The following is a 22,021-nucleotide window of genomic DNA, read 5'->3' as shown; positions in this document are numbered from 1 at the left end:
CCTTCCTCCAGTTGGCCAAAGATGCCAGCCCTGTCCCCTGTTACTGCTGTACCGTTAGCTCTTTGCTTACGGGACCAATAATCTTTGTCCGTGCAATATCTTGGTCTCTGGCTTTACCTCTTGTCCAATTTGTCACAGTTTTTACCGATAATTCGTCACTATCAGAGGGTGGATGGGAGAAACGAAACCATACTGAACGGCGAATGTGCTCATCTTGGTTTTAGCACCGGCCTCAGTAAAAGCTTTTTGGGAAGGGAGGAGCAAGAGGGGCCTCATAACCCCTGATGGGTGCCATCTGCACGTCAGCTTATTGTCTTCCAATGGCACTTAATTCATCGTTAGGGGCTCCCGACTGCGGGAAGAGGTGGGGTATTGCTGGTGTATCGCCTTTCAGAGTCAGAGCGGCCGTCCAGGCGGTGGGCCAGTGGTCTGATCTACTCTACCTATATTTACACCCAAACGCGGATCGAAATATCTAGGAGTGTATGGATGTGCACGTGTGGGTGCACATATAAATACAAACATCTATCTTGGTAAGAATTTTTTTTTATTTTTTTTTTAATGTTTATTTTTGAGAGAGAGAGAGAGACAAAGTGTGGCGTAGAGACAGGGAGACACAGAATCCAAAGCAGGCTCCAGGCTCCAGGCTCCGAGCTGTCAGCACAGAGCCCGACGCGGGGCTTGAACTCATGAGCCGTGAGACCACGACCTGAGCCGAAGTCGAAGTCAGATGCTTAACCGACTGAGCCACCCAGGCACCCCTGTTTGTTGTTGTTGTGTTATTTTGTTTGCTTGTTTTTAATATCAAAAAAGCTAAACCCAAATCCTTCCCAATTGCCTTTGTTCGCTGATGGGAAGGACAAAGCCCTAAGGAAACAATTAAGCTTGTCAGGCGCTTCAGCTGACAAAGAAGAATCTGACAAGCTAAATGCGAGAGAGAAAGTGCAAGTGTTCCTAAACCAGGTCCCGGGAGAGCCTCTCGTGTCCCCGGCCAGGCCTCCCACCCTCGTCGCCCCCGTGAATTTCCGGGAGCCCCGTCCCTCGGGCCGTCCGCCCCAGGATGAATGTGTGCACGTCTCTGCTCCAAGAAGACGCAGCCGGCTCTTTCTGGCCTCGTCTGGATCCACGTCACATCTCCGAGAGACGTCCTCGCCCTGCAGAAAGAGAGGGAATTAACAGGTAAAATGCAGGCGGGAGCAGTTAAGTCAGCCTTTGCTCTAACCAGGACACTTGACTTAAAAAAAACCGTACTGAGCCTCCGTCTCAGTCAGACGACTCCTACGCGCCCGTCAGGACGGCCTTGCCTCTGCCGAGCGGGGGCGAAGCCACCCTACGACAGGAGGGGGCGACAGGCCGGGGTGGGACCGGGCCACCTCTGGCAGCCTCAGAGTCCCGTGTGCACTTGACTCTTCCCCCACTGGCTCTGCCCCTGGACCCTGTCTCCTGCCGTCTTGCCTGGATCTCCAGACCTCATTCTCCCTGTATTTCCCCCTGGATCTTGAGGCTATTTCTGTTTTGTTTCTTCCTTTTTAGCCTATAAATAGGCTCAGGTTTTGCCATCTGAAAAGAAGAGCTACTCCCAAAGCCTCCCTTCTTATCTTGTTCTTTCACTGCCAGACTCTTGGGCCTGATTGCGCTTTTCCGCATGTATTTCCAAAACCCCACTCGCTTTTCAGCTCCTTATATTTGGGCTTCTGTGCGCCGCGCCAAGATCGCCCCTGCTGCGGTCACCAGGGATGTCTCCATTGCTAATCCGTGGCTCACTCCGCGTCCTCGTCCCCTTTGGTCCCTCCAGAGCACCGGATGCCGTGGACCTTTCCTCCCTCCGGAGACTCTCTCCTCCCGCGCATCCATGGTGGATTCCTGTGTTCCTCTTATTTCCTGGTCTTTTCCTGTTTTTTTGGGTTTTTTTGTTTTTTGTTTTTTGTTTTTTGCTGACTCCCCCTCTTCTGCCTTTAGTTTCAATCAATACTGTTAACAGGATTCTCAGTGAACCCCGTCCCTTCCTTCTCTGCTTGCTCCGGGGGAATCTCCTATTTCCCACGGCTACTGCCACCCTCTGTGTCCTGGTGGCTTCTAAGTCTGTGCCTCTCCCCTGATCCCTTGTTCCCATTTGTCTCCTAGGCAGGGCCATCTGAGTGCTCTGGTGGCACCTCAGGGTTGTTGACATGTGCGGAACCACACCCTTCTTTCCCTGTGCCCTCAGCTGCTCCTGCGTCCTTCGACCTCCTTGACCTCCTTCGTGTTTAGTCCACACCCCCCATCAGCCAAGTTGTACAACTCAGGATCTTCTCCCTCCCCCTCCTTATCCCCGCATCCAGAGAAATGGCTCTGGAATCCACATCCTGCTACCCATCATGACTGTTGCTGCCTTACATAGACCTTCAGCTTTTCTTGCCTGGACTCGGGGCCAACCAGCCTGGTTGCACAGGATGTGCACTGCATAAGTCCAGGCTGTGTTGATCACCGTGCCCTATGGTTGGCACCTGACTCACCCGGTCTAATTCTCATGACTGTTTGTATGTTTGTGGATGCGAAAAATAAACTCGATGGTTAGAAGACTCCCCCAGTGTCTCACAATGGGAAGCAGCGAAGCAGACATTTGAGTCCACTTCCTTTGACTGGCAAGGCCCCGGTCCAGGTTCTTCCTCTTCCCCCAGACCTTCCATATCGCAGTGGCCTCTTTTTGGCCTCCCTTCTTCTCCTGTCCTCCTGCAGACTCCATCCCTCCACCACCATGACTACCAACTACGTCATTCCCATCGGTGCCATGAGCACACAAGGTGACAGCTGGGCTCTGTGCAGCAGGTGCTGACCTCCCTCTGCTCCCATCTCCTGCTGGTCCCTCGCATGTCCCCTGTTCCTGGTGCCAAAGCAAACCGTGCTGTGTCAGGACTCCGTGCCTTTCTATGTGCAGATTGCCTTCCTCTGTGTCTGATGGGCGGTTTTCCTTTGCTCCTCCAGACCCACTGCCGGGCCAGGTGCCCACAGAGGCTGGCCTGTGTGGACCATCAGTGGACTGCCCTCTCCCCACCTCCGTTCACAAGAGCTCCTGCCGGGTGGCACACAGTTCTCTCTCTGGGTCCTGGCAGCCTCCCGCTGCCCTGCTCCTCGGGCCCCGTGCTGCCCTCAGGTTTCCCTGCACGGTGCCCTCGCCTTTGTAAATAGTCCCTCCCTAAGCTCACCTTGGATGGCTCCAGTGATCCGTTTCCTGCCAGGACCCAGGCTGCAGCGTTCCCCTCCGTCATCCCCGCCACCTCGCACATACTCAAGGCGCTGCTCGGACGGCAGACCCCCCCCCCCCGTGCACCCTTACTGGGAGCAGGCGGGCTCCGTGTGCACACGTGCCCAGTGCCCTGCTCCACGCCCTGTGCTCGCCCCACTATCCAGCAAGCACCCCGAGCTCCTCAAGGACAGGCTCTGGACCGGGCTCCGTTCTGCCTCCCGAGACAATGCGGTGTGGGGCCGGGGTTGGAGTGGGTAGAGTAAGACGTGTGTTTCTTAGGATGATAAATTAGGCCAAACCACCTCCAAGGCCCTCTAACCCCTCAAGAGCTGCTCTTGGGTAGTGGGGAGACAGACAAGGGCAGGAGAGAGCTTCTGGCCTGCAGCAAGAAGAAAAGAATTCTCAAGCTAGGACCCTTCTTTCTTTACAACCTTCTCACATCCCCCTACCCTCGTACCTGGCTTCCTCAAGCCTCCCAACCCACCGCTTCCCCAAACTTCCAAAGTGAAAATAGAAGTTGGGGCTCAGTCACTGAAGCGTCCGACTTCAACTCAGGTCATGATCTCACAGTTCATGGGTTGGAGCCCTGCATCAGGCTCTGTGCTGACAGCTCGGAGTCTGGAGCCTGCTTCGGATTCTGTCTCCCTCTCTCTCTGCCCTCCCCCTGCTGGTGCTCTGTCTCTTTATCTCTCAAAAATAAACATTTAAAAAAAAAAAGTGAAAAGAAAAGAACGTTAAAAAGGGGTTGGAAATTGAAATGGGATCAAGACTGTGTCAGTCCCCCGCCCCGGCCGCCAGATCTGTTTGTGGCCTGAAAGTAAAGATATGTGGTCCCTTGCAGTTAAAAAAAAAAAAAAAAAGACACTGAGTCATGACTGAGAGGGAGCTGTCCTAGGATAAATCGTCCTGGGGTGTGTGTGTGAGAGGTAGGTTGCTGCCCCCGCCCCCAGCAGCAGCTTCCCTTGTCCTGAGAGGAAGTGCCGTCAGGTCTGCTCTGATGGAGAAGCAGGCGGGCAGGTGGGAGCAGTCGGGAAAAGAAAAGTACCTGGTCGTGCCAGCCAGGCGCTGTGAGCCCCGGGAAGGGCGGTGGGTGCCCTCTCCTCGTTTCCCGTTGGGCACACGCAGTTCCCATGTGCTGAGCCAGAGGCCTGGGGATGCGGAACTAGAGGGACAGAGGGTGTTAGGGGACGAATCCCAGGAAGTTCCAGATGGGTGATTTGAGGACTGCCTTTGGAGAAACTAGGGTGAGCTTCTGACATTTATAGTATCTGAATTCCTGGGTTGGTCTATTTGAAGAAACTTGGGTGGAAGGTGGGCAGTCGGGGATAGCAGAGAAACCGAGCACCCCTCCCCCGAGTGTCCACTGAAATCTGACCCACGTGAGGATGGAGTTTTGGGCAACCATAGAGAGTGTGAAGGCATCGAGGACGTGGAAAGCTAAATGGAAGAGGGAGATTCAGAGTTCCTGGGTGGCATAAATGTACCCTACCGCCCCCTTCTAGCTGGGTGGAGAGATAATAGTAATGACAATCTCGTATTCAAATGACATTTGCCAGTTTGTAATCAGCCAAGGAGACGCGCAGGTGACGTAGAAATTAGGAACCTGGTTAAGATTGCTGAGGTTCAGGTTCTGGCCCAGAGACCGGAGCAGGTCAAGTTGTGTCCCTCAAAAGATGGGTCCAGGTCATAACCCTTGATACCTGTGACTGTGACCTTATTTGGCAAGAGGGACTTGGCGGATGTAATTAAGATCGCAGATTAGGATGGGTCCCAGATCTCGTGACTGATGCTCTCATAAGAAGCGGGGGTTTTGGAGAAAGAAACACAGAGGACACACAAAGAAGGCGGGCGGCCGTGTGAAGGAGGCAGCGGAATGCCGGAGAATGCCAGGATCGCCAGCAGCCACTGGAAGCCAGGACAGAGGCGTGGAACGCCTTCTCCCTCGGAGCCTCTGGAAGGAACTAACCTTGCCAACACCTTGATTTCTACCTCCTGAACGCCCAAACTAAGAGATTAAATCATGGTTGTTTTAAACCATCCCAATGTGGTAATTTATTGCAGCCCTGGGAAATGAACACAGATACCTTCTGGCCAGCTGTGTGACCTTCAGGAAGTCGGGGAACCCCTGTGTTCCCTCCTCTCTGAAATGGAGACTTTACACATAAAGTGATTAGAGCACAGCCTGGCACAGGAGGGACGCACTGCAGACTAGCAAGTGCTCTGATCAATTCAGTGAAGTCTTTTGAGCACCTACTAAGTGCCAGGCGCTGTGCGTAAATCGTTCCATTTGATTCGCACGACAGTCCTGGGAGCCTCTTCTCATGCCAGCTTGCAGTTGAGGAGACTATCTATGGCTCCGAGTCGTAAGTGGCTCTGAGTAGCAGAAGGGCCCGCGGCCTCCACTGAGGCTTTGTGGCTCTGTTCTGTCTGTTCTGTTGTTCCAGGAAATCACGGGGGTCTCAAGGTGCACAGGCGAGTGGGGAAGGAAGGGCGTGAACTTCCGATTGACCGTAATTGATGTTCGCATTGGGAAGACCCATGCGTGACTCATCTCTTAACACACAACTCAAAGAAGAGAAGTGTTCACGGTTTTGAAAGCAAGGACATCAGTTGTTTGTGGGGAAGGAGAGGAAGACACAGCTTTATAGGGGAGGCCCCCCCACTTTCCGCTCTGCTCTCTGGCTCTGGAAGGGGAGCTGCGTCTCTGAGCAGACGTCTTCGGGAAGCCTGAGGATCCTCAGAAGTGTGGGAAGGTTGAGCTGACCCCAGAGGACATGAACACACCGCGTGGGTAAACCCAGCCAACAAACGCGGGAACAGAGGAGACAGAATTGGCAACCCGTGTGAAGCTTGGCTTTTGCACGCCGACGACAGGTGACGGCTATTTTGGAGAAGTTACCAGCGTCAGAGAGAAGTTGGCCTCGAAGCGTATGGAGGGGTTTTGGCTAAGAGACACTGGCCTGGTTTTTTGCCTGCCTGTCAAGCACTGAACTAGAGGAAATGAGCTTATCGCGGTGCTGGGCATTTAGAAAGTGCTGTGTGATGGTTTGTGGTCGACTCGAGCAGAGCAGGGGAGATTTTCAGGGACGGAAGAAAGAATTTAACAGCTGTGAAATTAACACATCCATCAACTGCTGAGACGGGCCGCAAGGGCGCCTTAACTCGACTTTCCAAAGAGCAATGCGTATGTGCCTGACTCTCACTGCATTTTAGAACTCAGTTGATTGCTCATTTCTTACCCCAGGTACACCGTAGATCATACTAATCACTTAGACATTCGTATACTTTAATTCCTTGAAGAAACCTTAGAAATCCGCCCCGATGTTTGCAAATCTCTGCCTGCGGTTGAGTAGATGGGCTAGATGGCTCTCGAGGTCTCTCCTGGCCCGGGAACCCCCCGGCTTCCTCCAGACCGCGCTGTCGGGGCTCAGGTCTGTGAAGACGGCCCAGCAGGGCGACACTCAGAGCGTGGACGCTGTGTCCCAGCACCTGGGGCGGCTGTGACGTAGGCAGACCAGTTCCCCGAAGAACTGTGGCACCGTTTTGTGAGCTCATCACCGTCCCTTCGCGCCAGATGGCGGCCTGAGGAAACGTCTGAGGGGGGCAGTCCTCACGTCAAGAACGGCTAACATGAGGGATGAAAAAGACAGAAACTGAAGTAACTTCTAATAAAAGAAAACCAACTGAAGGGATAGAGTCCTGGAAATCCAGCGAGAGGAAAAGGTAATCAGACCAAAGCGGTAAGAAGAGAGACATGATCACCGTGAACGTCAGTTTTATCTAAAGATTACATTAGAAATGAGAGTCCTGGGCAGGGGCACCCGGGTGGCTCCATGGATTGAGCGTCTGACTTGGGCTCAGGGCATGATCTCACGGTTCATGAGTTCGAGCCCCACGTCGGGCTCTGTGCTGACAGCTCGGAGCCTGGAGCCTGCTTCGGACTCGGTGTCTCCCTCTCCCGCCCCCTCTGCCCCTCCTCCGCTCGCACTCTGTCTCTCTCTCTTTCTCAAAAATAAACAAGTATTTAAAAAAGAAAGAAAGAAGAGGCCTGGAAAAAGTGTGGCGGCCAGGGACGGGAGCTTGGAAGCGTGTGAGTGCCGCGGGGCCGGGTGGGCAGAGGGGGACACGCCAGTACTCGGGTAAGAGGCAGGGGCTGGAGGGGGGCACTCACTGCCCTGGATTCTCGTGTGGTCCCGTCAGCAAAGCGTTGGGGGGCTCCCTCCAAACTACCGTCTCTTCTCAAACTCCCCCCAGGCCCTCGGAGGATGGCGCACTGGTTTGGGCGTGGGCGGCTGGGCTGCTTGGGGGAATCTTACTCCCGTGGGCAGGGGTCAGGCTGGCTTTTCCCGGGACCGTCTCTCCACGCGGCTGGTGTGACGCAGCGGGACGATTCTGTTTTCTGTCCTCTGCTCTTTTCACGTCGTGCTTGGTCCTTTTCCAGAGGTTTTTGCCTTGGGGCACCCCACTGGGGCGCCTGGCTGGGGCAGTCAGTAGAGCATGCGGCTCTTGATCTCGGGGTTGTAGGTTCAAGCCCCATATTGGGTGTGGAGATTACTTAAAAAAAAAAATCTTAAAAAGAGAAGCAGACGGGGATGACCCCAGTGGATTCGGTCTCTGCCGTCTGTACGTCACTTGGTAGCTTTTTAGTCAAGTTCATTTCCCTTTGTCCTTTTGGGGTGTCTTTGGGGTTAGGAATGCCCAGACTTGGGGGATCTCAAGAGAAAAACCTATGCTGCTTTCCAGCTGGAGATCCCCTCCCCCATACACACACCCCAAGAGATGATGATATTGGGGAACGGTGACGATTTCTCTTTGCTCTCCCATTTGCACCTTCACAGTCTAAAAGTATTTGGGGCGCCTGGGTGGCGCAGTCGGTTAAGCGTCTGACTTCAGCCAGGTCACCATCTCGCAGTCCGTGAGTTCGAGCCCCGCGTCAGGCTCCAGGCTGATGGCTCGGAGCCTGGAGCCTGTTTCCGATTCTGTGTCTCCCTCTCTCTCTGCCCCTCCCCCGTTCATGCTCTGTCTCTCTCTGTCCCAAAAATAAATAAAAAACGTTGAAAAAAAATTTTTAAAGTATTTGTACAGCACCTTATGGTTGCAGAAGATCTGCCCGTGCCCTGTCTCACCCACTCTCAGGATTTGCCCATCCCACAACTTGACAACCACTCGGAAAGATATTTGTGTGCTCATTTCAAGGCTTAGGAGAGAAGGAAAAAATTGTGCCCCGGGCTCCATGCCGGGTCTAGACCCTCTGCCCTGGGGTTCCGTGCTGTTGTTCTGTGGCAGGCCCCAGGCCGGCTAGTGAGACCCAGCCGGCAGGCCTCCCCTCCTGTAAGCAGGAGGAGGTGTGGGGGCCCTTGGGGAGGAGGGGGGCTCCGCGTCTGTGGGTCTCAGATGAGGGGGAGCATCGACATAGACTCAGGAAGCCCTACTCTTGACTTTTCGCATTCCCTGTAGCTAGTAGGCTCCAAAGTCAGCAGGCGCAGTCCCCATGGAGATGAGGGCAGCGGGCACAGCATTAGCACCTGGGGGCGCGGCCACATCATTTCTTAGAGGCCATGATATTCAGAGAAGGTGGTGACAGTAAGCCAGAGACTGAGTGGCAGTAAGGGATGAGCACTTGAAGACAGAAGGGCGACATAAGTGATTCCAGTTGGTCCCAAAAAGGCAAGGCCATGAAGGAAAATCATGTGGCTACCCAGATTTTTATATAGCATTCCTTAAAAAGTACACAGTGTGGTAGGCAGGGAGCGGCCATTGCTGAGAGCGCTGAACGTCTGGGTGCGGCGAGCCCTTGGAAAAGGCTGAGGATGAGAGAAAAGGCTCAGGGGACCGTGGCCCACGATGAGGGGAGGCTCCCAAGCCTCAGTGTACATCCCCACCTTTCCTCTTCCCGTCTTCAAACACAATTACAATGAAGAAGTCTCCACATATTGAAACACCAGAGGGGAAACCTTACAGGTCACTTGGTCCCATCCTAACACATGGAGGGGAGGAAGGAGTGGGGACGGGGCAGGGGTCAGAGAACAGTGAAAGGGGAAATACCCGTATATTAAAGTCATGGCTGCAGTGAAAATATCAGAGGCAAATGTTTGTTTGTTTGTTTTTAAGGAGGCTCCTCACTCTACACGAAGCCCAACATGGGGCTTGAACTCATGACTCTGAGATCAAGACCTGAGCTGAGATCAACAGTCTGATGCTCAACGGGCTGAGTCACCCAGGCATCCCCCCACCCCCATTCCATTTTTCTAACTCTTTTTTTTTTTTCCTTCAGTGGAGAACTATCTGATCTTCAAACTAGGAACTCTAGAACTTAAAAAAAATACAACGTTTAAAAACCATGAAGAAAAAGGTGTCCCTCCTGGGGCGCCTGGGTGGCTCAGTTGGTTAAGCGTCCTCCTTCGGCTCAGGTCTTAATCTCAGGGTTGGTGAGTTCGAGCCCCGCGTCGGGCTCTGTGCTGACAGCTCAGAGCCTGGAGTCTGCTTCGGATTCTGGGTCTCTCTCTCTCTCTCTCTGCCTCTCCCCTGCTCACGCTCTGACTCTGTCTTTCAATAATAAATGTTAAAAAGAAAAAAAAAAAAGGCATCCCTCCTTTAAGTGTGTCTGCTCCTCGGGGTCCTAATGAATGAGTCTGTACATTCGTGGGTCATAGATGTGAGAAGATGACCAGGGTGAGAACATCCCACTTTGTAGAAAAGGGACAAGTGTGGGTCCAGGGACTACACACTAGTGAACTTGTAGAAGAGATCACAAAGCAGAAGCAGCAGCGAGAGGCTGTAACCAAATAAAAAGCCACCCTCGGAGACGCTTTGCTAGAAATTCCATTCTGGGGCGTGGAAAATAGTTCTCCAAGTGCGCTCGGTGATGGGCACATCCCTTCAGGAACGTGACTCAGCTCTGTGAACTGCTTGGGGAGCGGTCCCGGAAGGCACAAAGGTGCACAGGGAAGAGGGGGGTCCTCCTTACCGGGCAAGCACATGTGTCGGGCGTTGTGTTAAATGTGGGGATGTGTTTTTCTCATCCCTCATCCCGTGAAGAGATGATTACTTTCCCTGTTCAGGAAGGAAAAGGTTGTGTCGACTGAGCCCTTTGCCGGAGGTGAACAGCTGGGAGGTTGGAAACGCTAAGGCTTGAACCCAGATCTTTCTGCCCCCGCGGCCCCCAGGGCAGGCCTGCCTGAGCAGTGAGGGATGAAAATGCGCCCTTTCAAGCACTGTTGAGAGAAGAGGTAGCTCCCGGGTGTTCAAAAGGTTGCCCTTTGGAGGAAAGACGGGCCTGGTCTCTAAGGCCCCACGGCGGGGAGCCAGGGCAGTGGTGTGGAAGTGCCGGGAGCCGGTCGCTGGTCCTGTTTGCTCTGTAACCCCGGGGGGTGAGGTGCAGCCCTGCGATCAAACCTGCTTTGCTGGCGAAGAACCACGGGGAGATCGTGACCGGATATCACCCACTAGCGAGTGGCAGAGTCTGGGCCTAAAATCGGGTCCGTCCCACACCAGGGCCAGCATTTTCAACCAGTTCCCTCCGCTCTATTCCTGGTAGTAGATTTCTTTCTCTCTCGCGCGCTCTTTTTTTAAATTTTATTTTAGAGCACGCAAGCGGGGGAGAGGGACAGAGGGGGAGAAAGAATCTTTATTTATTTATTTTTTAACATTCATTTTTGAGAGAGAGAGTGAGAGAGACAGAGTGCAAGCGGGGGAGGGGCAGAGAGAGAAGGAGACACAGAATCGGAAGCAGGCTCCAGGCTCCGAGCTGTCAGCACAGAGCCCGACGTGGGGCTCGAACTCATGAACTGCAAGATCATGACCTGAGCCAAAGTCGGACACTTAAGTGACTGAGCCACCCGGGTGCCCCGAGAGAGAATCTTAAGTAGACTCCACACTCAGCACAGAGCCCAGTGCAGGATTCGATCATGATCTGAGCCAATATCGAGAGTCAGCCGCTCAGCCGCTCAGGCATCCTGTTGGTCGGTTTCCAACCTGTGTGAAAATTCCCAAGTGATGAGAAGCTCCCAAAAAGAGACTATTCCGTCAGGGAGCGAATTGCCCGTTGCCGACAAATCCTGAGTGGCAGGACCCTGGGTTGGAACCAGGCCTGACGACCACACAGGTGTCTTTCTACGTTTGATTGTTCTTCTCCTGTGATCTTAAGAGGAACAAGTTTACTTTAGATTCACAAAGAGAAGGGGGGTTATTGATGGTGGGTCTGGCGGTTCTTCATCACTCCATCCGCCTGAGCTCCCGGATAAGCTCCAAATCCAGTTTGTCCACGGTACTTTTTATGTTTCGGTCATTTACCATAAGTTTATGGGTATAACAATCTGTAGAAAAGTTTATCGCTGTGGCTTGATAGCATAACAGTTCCAGTAGGAGGTGAACATTCTGATTCTGTGCGTATTTGAAAATAAACAGAAATTCGAAGGGGGAAGGAACAAAACCTCACGAAACCTTAGCACTTGTTATTACAGTATGCAGACTACTCTGATATCCTGCCCTTGGCGATTACACTGAAAGTTGAGAAAATTGACGTACTTTTTGGGGAAGTACTTTTTTTGGAGGTACGTTTTGGAAGCAGGATCAAAACTGCCCCAGACTTCTCCCCCGCCCCCAACACACGCCAAGGTATAGAGAAATAAGAGTTTGTGGAATATGTTTCTAGATCTGGAATTTTGGACCTGCGGCGTTACGTGGCGAACGAGGTCGCACGTGCCCCTCGATTGTGTCGGCAGATGCTTTTCTGAGCTCTAACTAGCTGACGTTGTGGTTCGCCAGAGGTGGTTCTGTTTGCAACGCTACGTTAAGTTTCTGCACTCAGACGTCACAGAACCCTCTCCAGAGAGCTCCAGTCCGCAGAGACTGCCTCCCCACACAGGCTGTCCTCACGGTTTCTGGAAAGGGGCTTTGTCCGTCAAGGGAAAGGTAACCTGTGTTTCCCGCCGTTCCTGGCCGCCGTCCCCGTCTGTGTCCTGCTGGCATGCCTCTCCACCCTCATATCGCCTTCTCAGCTTTAGATCTACTTCTCTGTCCTTAGGGCATTCCGTAATAATTAAAAACTCAGAAATGGAAGGAGTTTTATGTAGGACACAGCTGAACCGACCGACTTTCCTTCCAGCGGACGGGGCGCGAATAACCAGACTACGTCGTGGGTGCTCGTTAATGACAGCATGGATGCCTCTCTCCCTCCTCAGCTGGCATTAGGAACTTTCTATGTGCCAGTTGCCATGCTGGCACGGGGGCCACCAGGATGTAGTCCTTTTTCCTTTAAGGAGCTCGAGCCTAAATAGCATCGTGTGACAGATGTGCTGTGGTAACGGTGAGCCCAAGAGGGTTCGGCAGCCCAATGATATTTGGGGGGCGGGGTGGGCAGGAAGGTGTCTCTGAACCAAGTCTTGAAGGATGCCAAGGGTGTCACTGCAGTGGCAACGGCAGGTGGGTGTACATGACTAGTTCCGGAGGGCTATGTAGGTCAGGGCTCTGGAGAGAGACCAGGAAGGTGGATACTCCATGCTGAGGGGATCAGACTTTATTCTGAGGGAAGTCGGAAGCCTTTGAGTGGTTTTTAGAGGGAAATAATGAGATGTGTTTCCGATTATCCCAGTTTGCTAGCTGTGTGGAGAATGGTTTGGCCATAGGTGAGCCAGGAAGCAGAGAGAGACACTAGATGGGTTGCAAAAATCCAGGTGAGGGGCGCCTGGTTGGCTCAGTCAGTAGAGCGTCCGACTTCGGCTCAGGCCGTGATCTCAAAGCTTGTGAGTTTGAGCCCCGCATCGGGCTCTGTGCTGACAGCCTGGAGCCTGCTTCGGATTCTGTGTCTCCTTCTCTCTCTGCCCCTAACCCACTCACATTCTGTCTCTGTCTCTCTCAAAAATAAAAATAAACGTTAAAAAAAAATTTTTAAAAACCCAGGTGAGAAAGAAGGATCTGTGAACTAAGGCAGTACCGTAGAGACGAAGGAAATACATTCCTAAGCCGTATTGAGGAGACGGGCTACAAAGAACTTGGTCATGAGCAACAGATAACGGGGAACAAGGAAGGGGGTCAAGGGTGTGGTGCAGGCTTCTGGCTTGAGTGGATCCAGTGTTCCTCATCAAGATGGTTCCTGGGAGAAGGAAAGTATCGATGCTGGGAGAATTGCGAGGATGATGATTAATTCGGTGGGGGGCACGATAAATTTGAGGAGCTTTGAGATGTTCAAGAGAGAGGTCTGTGGGGACACCCGGTTGGCTCAGTTGGTTAAGCGTCTGACTCTTGGTCTTGGCTCGGGCCATGATCTCACGGTTTGTGGGATTGTGCCCCACGACGGGCTCTGTACTGACAGTGAGGCGCCTGCTTGGGATTCTCTCTCTCTCTGCCTCTCTCCAGCTTGTGTGCACTCTCTCTCTCTCAAGTGACTAAAACTTTAAACAATAAGAAAAAGAGGGGATTTCTAGGATTGCCAGGTGGGCCTGGGTTTCAGGCGGAAGGTGCTGAGTTACAGAAGTTGGCTGACCACTCTCTTTCTCGGAAGCCGCGTCAAACATCGGCACGTCTAGTCTGTGCCCTTCACGCTGGGTGGACACGCGAGATGTACTGACTTGGCTTCTAGCACAGTGAGCAGAGGAGTGGCTCCCCAAGGTGAACTTGGCGCTCTTGCCAGGATTGTTCGTCTCCGTATCCACTTTTCTTCTGAGCGCCCCTCCCGGGCTTCTTGGAGTCCTTGGCGAGAATCTCAGTACAAAGGCCATTGAGAGACCGTATCAGTAAGAAGTACAAAGGCACTTTGCCCATTATTTCATCTTCCAGGTAAGCCCATGAGGTATGAAGAACGAATAGGCCCGTGTTACAGGTAACAGCCTCTGAGGGTTACGTGCCTTTTGCCTCATAAGTGGTGAAGTTGAGGGTACGACTCTAAATCCCGTTCTCTTTCTGCCAAGTACTCAGCCCTGACGTACACCAGAACGGATCGACTTGTTAAATCCTTGGATGAGAGTTGTTACTGACGAAGAGGTGTTTTCTGGAAATGATGCGGCCCCGGAAGTGTTTGTCTGGAGCGATCCTCTCCTTGGATCTCCCAAGACGGGTGCCACTGATGTACCCCGTCTACTTCCCTCCCCTGCCCCATGCCAGCAGCGCTGGGACCTGGCGGGCCAGGTGGCACCCTGTCTAGGCCCGCTGTGGCCTCAGCCATCACGGCCTTGCTTATGACTTTCCCCAGCTTCCCCTCTGGCGCCCGGCACCCAGAGAGATCCTTCCGTTCAGAGCGTCGGGGACTCAGTCCTCCACTCAGCAGCCTCACCTGGAAAGCAAGCTCCACCCTTCAGGGCACCACCCCCCCCCCCCCCCCCCGCCCAACACCCTGCCATGTTCTGGCCTCTGGCTGCTTGGATGACCCTGTCAGCACATCCCTCCACTTGAGCCACACTGACCTCTGGCCATTCCCTGAACACTTCTAGCACCTTCTGAATGCCACTGGGTTTTCGTATTTGCCGTTCCCACTTCCTGCACCGCATTTGCCCCGGTGGTTCCCTCACACCCAGGCCTCTGGCTCTCCGTGGCGCCTTCGTGCTGGCCCTGCGGCCTCCCTGGCTAAAACAGCAGCCCCCACCGCGCTCTGTCTCTTACTCTGCCTGTTTTTCCTCAGAACACTCGGTTTCTGTTTCATTGTGGAGATCTGTACCTGAGGTCTGAGAGTTTAGGGCGTCCTGCCGCCTTTATGTATCTGGGCTGGGCTGGGATAGCGCCCGGCCCACAGTGTGCATGCTGGTTGGGGGGGAGGAACAGCGGAGTGAACACACGGAGGCCGTGGGGGTGAGGTCACTACCCAAAGAGGACGGGAGGTGAGGTCACTACCACCGAGGGACTTAACGGTAACGAGACTGAGCGTCTTTGTCTGGGCAGGCGTGGCCGACATTGCCGGCTCCCAAGTCTCCTCGTTGGGAGACAACTGGGAACAGGTATCCGGAAACTTGCCCCCGTTTCCGTGGGTTAGATGCAGGTTGATTGCTCTGATGAGGATGGCAACAACTTTTGCCCCTCTAGCACACAAGTTACCAGCACAGATTTGCGGCCTGGTGACAGCGTGGGGTCCGTCCCCTACCCATGCCCGCTCTTCTAGATGTGGAGGTCCCCCAGCGTCGTGTCACTGTTTCACCAGTGTCCTGGTGAAAGTGCCGCCTGCATTGTGGCTCTCGTAGGAAGAAGCGAGCGTGTCCTTGAACACAGGTTCCCTGGTTGGGGGGTTGACCCTAATGCCACCTTCAGTGCGTTTTTCTGTTGCTCTCTCTGTAGGATCTTCTACGTCTCTCATGATTCCCAAGACCTCAAGATCTTCAGCTATATCGCCCGAGATGGTGCCAGCAATATCTTCAGGTGTAACGTCTTTAAATCCAAGAAGAAGGTAAATGAGCAGTCATCGGTCACTGTTTTTGTTTTCCTCTGACGGAACCAGAGGAGCCCCCCCACCATTGGCCACTGTTGAGAGGCAAGAACTGACGTGGGTGTTTGCATGCGCAGCACAGGGGAGCCATCCAAGCAGTCCGTCGGTGCTCCTGCGTAACGAGATTCTCCTTTCGTTTTATCTGAGTTTTGTCCTCTGACATGGAGACAGCCGGGAAGAGCTCGACCATTGGATGAGGGCTCTGGATCGGGACAGGTAGATAGCACCAGGAGTGATGCTCCCCTCGGTGTGCGGCAGGAAAGAGGCATGGCCGTTTATTTACGTGACTTTTCACCATAATTCTGTGTGTCGGTCAGGGGCCTATAAATCACGACATGCGGAATCTAGTTTAGACTTTCTGTGGGAAGCTGGTTGTCCTGGGCAATTATTTTGGTGTGGTAACCTTGATGCTTGAGTAAATGCAGCTTCGGCCATTCGGGAGATGCTTTTCCTGTCATTTCTCCAGGAATTTAACACACAAAACTGGTGTTGGAAACCCGGGGTTTAGTCCCCGCTCTGCTGGAAGCCCGAGAGATGTTATGTGGGTCTCGGCTTCCTTGTCTATAAAGTGAGGAGAGACAAAATCAGAGTTTCCTAAAATGTCTCCTGTAAAATACTTACCGTCCAAAACGTTTCGTGTTAAAAATATCCTCTTTGAATTTGTTGGGAAGCCCTAAAGTTCGAGAGAAGCCCTTGAACTCTGTTTAACCCAGCGTTTCTCAAACTGATTCAGCCATGGAATCATGTTTCTTCCAAGTGATCCATCTAATATCCTGGGAACTATTTTTTCTGCAGGGTCAAGATTTGCTAACATGTGTCCCATCCCCTACTCTGGCTCTACCTCGAAAATTCTACTTTGCTGATTTTACCTCTTCCTCTAAGGATTGGCGGTGCCCTTGGCCTCCTGTTCCCAGGGTTTTTCATGCAAACCATGGAATTTGGATGGAAAGAGCTAGAACTGGAAAGGTAGAAAGAAAATGCGCAAGTTGCCAGGCTTCCCTTCTAGAAGATGGTACGGTTGAGCCGAAAGTGTGTAAATGGGCCTAAGGCGAGCTGCCTGTTGAAGAACTGATAGGAAGAAGAGGAGGGTGAGGGAGAGAAAGAAAAGCCGGAAGGGCTGCAGACAGGCATGTAGGGCTTGGGAGGGTGAGCGGCTCTTGTGCAGCTTTGAGGTGCAGGGCGTCTGGGAAATGAATGTGTTCCCGGGACTTATGAATCGGATCGACGGTAATGTTCTTTGACAGGTGCAACTAAAGACTGGAATCCCCATGTAATTCATTTTGAGTGTTCAACTGTGCATCTGACTTCAGCTCTGTCCAGAGACTGGACCGCGTGGACCTTGGAATTTATTAGAGCTACACATGGCACGTGATAATTTTCCAAGCGCTTTAATGTCTAAGCTTACCTGATCCTTATAAAACCTATGCGAAGAAGTTAAGACTGGTACTTCGATTTCGCAGATGAGTAAATTGACGCTCAGAGAGATCAGATGCCTTGCCCACGGTCCCGGGAATAGGCACCGGCTAGAGGCAGGGAGACGTGCAGACAGCATGAATTTTGAGCCAGAGACCTAGGCAAGGGCTGTCATTATATTTGCTTTGCTGTCAGAGCTAGCATAGCGATGCGAACACAGTGGGGTGGCCCCGTCCTTCTGCCAAAACCTGAGTCTGAGAGCAGTGCCCACTGGAACTTTGAGCTTGAAGTAAAGCACGGAATTAAGTTCTTATTATCCAGAGACCAGGGAGTGGTCACCCGGCTCCCTATCTCTTCCGCTTTTTCCGTGTCTCTTAGCCCTCGGAGCTCATTCTGAAAATGCCACGTCCCGTTTGCCCGCACCTACTGAGCCTGTAACTCTGGGTAGGGTGGATTCTCAGGCCCTTTGCTGGCCTGCAGCCACGTCACTGAAAGAATGGTTTCCAGACAGCCTGGCCTGTGAGCCCCACTGCTGCCGAACTATGGGCAGAAGGGCCAGCTTCCCAGCCAGTAAGGAGGAGGGAGTTGTGCAGGAAAGCAAGCAGTCTTGAGGAGGGTGGGGACCGTGCCTGCAAGGTTTTGCACATTTATCCCAGGTAGCCTCTGGAGATGGTGATGTGCTGTTTTGTGACACTTCTGGTCTAGGGAGACCATAGTTAGCTTGGGAAAGAGTTTTAATTGGCGAGTCATAGGAATACTTATGAAGTGAGGGGGGTAAGACCGTATACCCGGAGGAAATGTGTTGCGGGGATGTTTCTGGATTGTTGGGGGTCAATAGGGAGATCTCTGGACTGGCAGCCAGCAGGCCTGGATGCTCTCGTGTCGATCATAGTGTAGAAACCTCAGATGAGCTCCTCGCTCTGTCAGGGCTTTGGGTATTGCCGTTCAGATCACGCCATGGCCCCTGTGTGTGTCCCCATGGCCCGTTCCCCATGACAGGCCCCCGGTGTGCTTGTCGCCGTTCCCTTATAGTTCACCCAGGGGGGCAGATTCACCTCTTCTGTCGTTTGAGAATATGGGTCTGGTGTCTCCGCTTTCCTGGTGGAGGCCCCCGTGCCTCCCCGCCGGCACGGCCACAGTTCTGTACCTGTGGCTCTTCACACGGGTCGCTCACGCATACAGCCAGCGTGGTTCCCCTCTTGGGCTTTCCTTGCGAGCTAGGTATCAAAAGACTGCGGGAAGGTAACATACCACCAGCTGCTAGTCATCTAGGTCTTGGGTTACCCAGGTTCTAGCTTTCTACGAAGGCAAGCCTTATGGGAAGTCATCTAGCTTGGTTACCTGCTATGTGCCTGTGACTCTTTTTTTTTTTTTTAATTTTTTAATGTTTATTCATTCCTGAGAGAGACAGAGAGAGAGAGAGAGAGAGAGAGAGAGAGCGTGAGCATGGGGAGGGGAAGAGAGAGAGAGAGAAAGACACAGAATCTGAAGCAGGCCCCAGTTTCTGAGCTGTCAGCACAGAGCCCAATGTGGGGCTTGAACGTGTGAACTGCGAGATCACGACCTGAGTCGAAGTTGGATGCTCCACCGACTGAGCTGCCCAGGGGCCCCTGCGCCTGTGACTCTGTGTGTGAGTTCTCTCCTTTCATTCCTATGGCAGGTATGTAAAGACAGGTACTTTTTCTGGGAAAACAGAAGCTTAAGGGACATAAGTCACAGTAAGTAGAACTGAACCCAGAGAGTCTGACCCTGGAGCCCACATCCTATTTTCCATCAGGAAGTCACGTGACAGGGAGTAGCCTTGTTCCCCAGGACCTGTTTGTGATGAGAACCTACAGCACTTGTCACTTGGGTACAAAGAGCTCCTTCGCTCTGAATGACCCGAGTCACTCTGACCTAGATTTTCCCTTCCTCCCTCACTGTCTTTGGTCACTATTGACTCCATTTGCGTAATTGAGGAAGGAAAGGGTCCGGGGAAGTAGGTTGCCATGGGTCCCACAGCTCAGCAGTGCCATTGAGACTAGAACTGGGCTTCCTGCCTCCCAGCCCAGAGCTTTGGCCGCTGAACTCTGTTACATGAAACTCACAAAAGGAACATGAGCCTTTGGACCTGAGCTTCTCCAGCCATCAAGCCAGCTGAAAGGCATCTCAGGAATGCAGGTTGTCATGTGTGAAGCGATATGATCTTCAGGAACAAGTTCTGTGTGACTGGGAAGGATTGCCAGGATTGTTAGAATGTGTCTGTGGATGGGGTGACCATTCCTGTTAGAAAGGAAGGCGGAGAGAGGGTCTTTTCCTCACCCAGAGCATCCAGGGGAGACGTTTCCCAAAACTACGGCATTCTGCGTCCCCCCGCCCCCAGCCCGTCCGCCCAACTTGGGGGGTATAATGATAGTATTCATTTGCAAGACCTCTTGCCTCTTGCGTGGTCTCTTGACCTCTCCTGTGGAGAGGACATTGCCCTGCTGTCATTTTTTTCCCGGCCCCAGGAGAATGAGGCTGTCGGCCCTGATTAAGTGTGACTGGACTTATTAGTGCAAGAGTGTGTGAAGTGTTGGTGATTAACGAGAGCTGCAGGAATCTCCCCGCTGCCTTCACGGGGCAGCTCCTTGAAATCATTTGCCTGGAATCACAGCTCAATTGGTTTGGTTAGGAGAAATTCCTTCCTCCTGTAATGCTGTCCCCATCAGATTAGGGGCCACAGCTGAGAAGTTTCACCGTCCTCGAATGCTTGAAATGGATTTTGAACGATGATGACGGTCCCATGTGAAAGAATAAGCCGCTTGCCTGGCCAGGTTTAGGATATGAAGGAGAGACAGGTCCTAACCTTAGAGAAAGAGCCTAGCTTTGTATCTTAAGAGTTGGGTCAGATGGGGTTGGGAAGTCAAAATATAGACATCACAGATCTCAGCACTCGTCTGGTCCAAACCTCTCTGTTGATGGATGAGGAAATCGGGGCCTGGAAAGGTGAATTTACTTGCTCGTGGTCACCCAGGTGGTTATTGGCAGTACTAAAGTTATAACCCGGCCTTCTTTTCTCCGTGGTACTGTGGTTCATGGAAGAAGTTCATAGCAGAGTACAAGGAAGAAGCCAGCAGTCTACTGGAAATTTTAAGATCCCCTATCTCCTGTCAATGTTGAAAGTCCTACCCACTTGGAAGCTAAACTTTCCCCATAGCGAGCAATATTCTCGTGTCCAAGGCATTGCCTCAATCAAACTCGAGGATCAAGGCTATTACATAACGTGTTGGACGGTAACCTAACCCATCTCAGAGCCTTAGTAACCTTTGGATCTGTCTCTGTATAGGAGTCCAAATATATTTCCTTGCTTCAGCATTGCGAATTCCATACATTGCAGTCATTTGATAAGATAGAAGCTTAAATCTTTTACTGCGGTTCAAACACACACACACACAAAAGCACATTAAAGAAACATGACCTTCGGTTCTGTTTTTTTGTTGAGACTCTGTGGTGGTTCAGGTCAAGGGAAGGGCGCTGTACGTTATTGCTGTGGTAGATGAGAAGAATTAGAAACCCAGGAGCTGTCCTGGAGCTGACTTATTGGGCTTCAGTCCCCTGGAATTCAGAAGCACGTGGCAGACAGAGCTCCCGTTGGGGCTGAGGGACAGTAGATGAGAAGACAGAGCGGGTAGATGAATAAGGAGCCTTCCTTGTAGGAAGCGTGCCCCACTTCTCTTTCTTTTCTTACTGTCGCCACTGCCACCCCCCGTCTTCACCTTGTATTCTCTCCTCACTTTCCTTTTACTTATCTGAAGACGCCTCTCTCCGTCTCCTGGAATCGTGAAATACAGCTTTTTCCAGGACAATGGAATTCGGAACGGCGCCCACGGTGATTTATGAAGTCAGCTGCAGAATGAGACAAATACTTCCCATTCTTCCCACGTGCGTTACGCTCGGAAGATTCCCAGCGTTCACGGGGCCAGCCAACGACAAGGTCGCTTAAAACGAGAACAGCAGATAAAACCATGACTGACTGGACTTTTCCCCTGGATCAGTGAAGTACAGGGACCAACCTTTTGATTTCTGTCTTCCTGAAGCTACCAGGGCGGGCCTCCCACTCTGGCTGGGAGCATGGTGTTAATTCACGATCGCTGCTGCCACATAGCAGGTACCAACACCCGCCCGGCGTGTACTTAGCACCCACAGCAGGCACGCTCTAGGACGGCCGTTGGTTACATCTTGACATCTGTGCTGCATTGAGGGACGGCCTGTGGGGTGGGCAGGAAGGCGGCTTTGTCGGCATGAATAAGTAGGTGGTTAAAAGAAGCATTCCCGTGCGTCGTGAGGGTAAGTGGTATAAAGTTCTCAGACTGCCCCCTTTCCAGGCCCGTTGTACAAAATTGCCTGTAATCGGCACTCCCCTGAGCTGCCACGCTCCCCGTCTGCGGCTGAGAGCCCCTCTGAGGTTAGAAAACATCAAAGCCACCATATCCAGCCTAACCTTGACGACTCAAAGCCAACAAATGCGTCGGGGCTGCTGATGGAAAATGGCTTCTGGACAGGAAGATTTGATCCCTGCGCCCAAGTACTCTCAGGGGCTCTTGTGGAACTAAACTGGGTTTGTACTGAAATAATCCAGTAGGTGACGTTTTTAAAAATCTGGTAAATTCCGGAGGATGGCCAGATCCCGGAGCTGGACAAGGCTGTGTTCCCAACAAGCCACCTGTTTGTTGTGCTTCGTACCTGGCTGCCTTCACATCTTTAAAACTCTGCTTTGATTTCCGAAGGCCTGTGTGTGGTCAGGAGACATGGGCAGCTCCTCGTGATCCATGGGGACCTATGAAAAGGGTTCTTTTGAAAGCTGCCTTCAGGGAGAGTTCTCCCTTGTGGGCTTAGACGTGGCTTCTTAACTATTAAGTCTTAGCATGTGTGGATCCTGCACTCCAAGTGGGGCAGGCCCAGCAGGCGGGAGCCAGCATGGCTGTGCAGAGAGCGGACGGCCCCAGTGAGGG

The 22,021-nt window shown here is 52.6% G+C and overlaps 1 protein-coding gene across 2 annotated transcripts in view; it reads left to right on the top strand.

The window, feature by feature from the left end:
- Positions 1–22,021, top strand: part of CE4H1orf226 (chromosome E4 C1orf226 homolog) — a 283,880-nt gene that overhangs the window by 226,445 nt on the left and 35,414 nt on the right. For both annotated transcript variants that reach the window (XM_043567575.1, XM_043567574.1), the window contains exon 5: positions 15,488–15,596. In XM_043567575.1, coding sequence (XP_043423510.1) covers positions 15,488–15,596 — 109 coding nt within the window. The remainder of the gene's footprint in view (positions 1–15,487; positions 15,597–22,021) is intronic.

This window comes from Prionailurus bengalensis, chromosome E4 (assembly GCF_016509475.1).
Source record: "Prionailurus bengalensis isolate Pbe53 chromosome E4, Fcat_Pben_1.1_paternal_pri, whole genome shotgun sequence".
NCBI lineage: Eukaryota > Metazoa > Chordata > Mammalia > Carnivora > Felidae > Prionailurus > Prionailurus bengalensis.
This window is presented reverse-complemented; position numbering and strand designations above follow the sequence as displayed.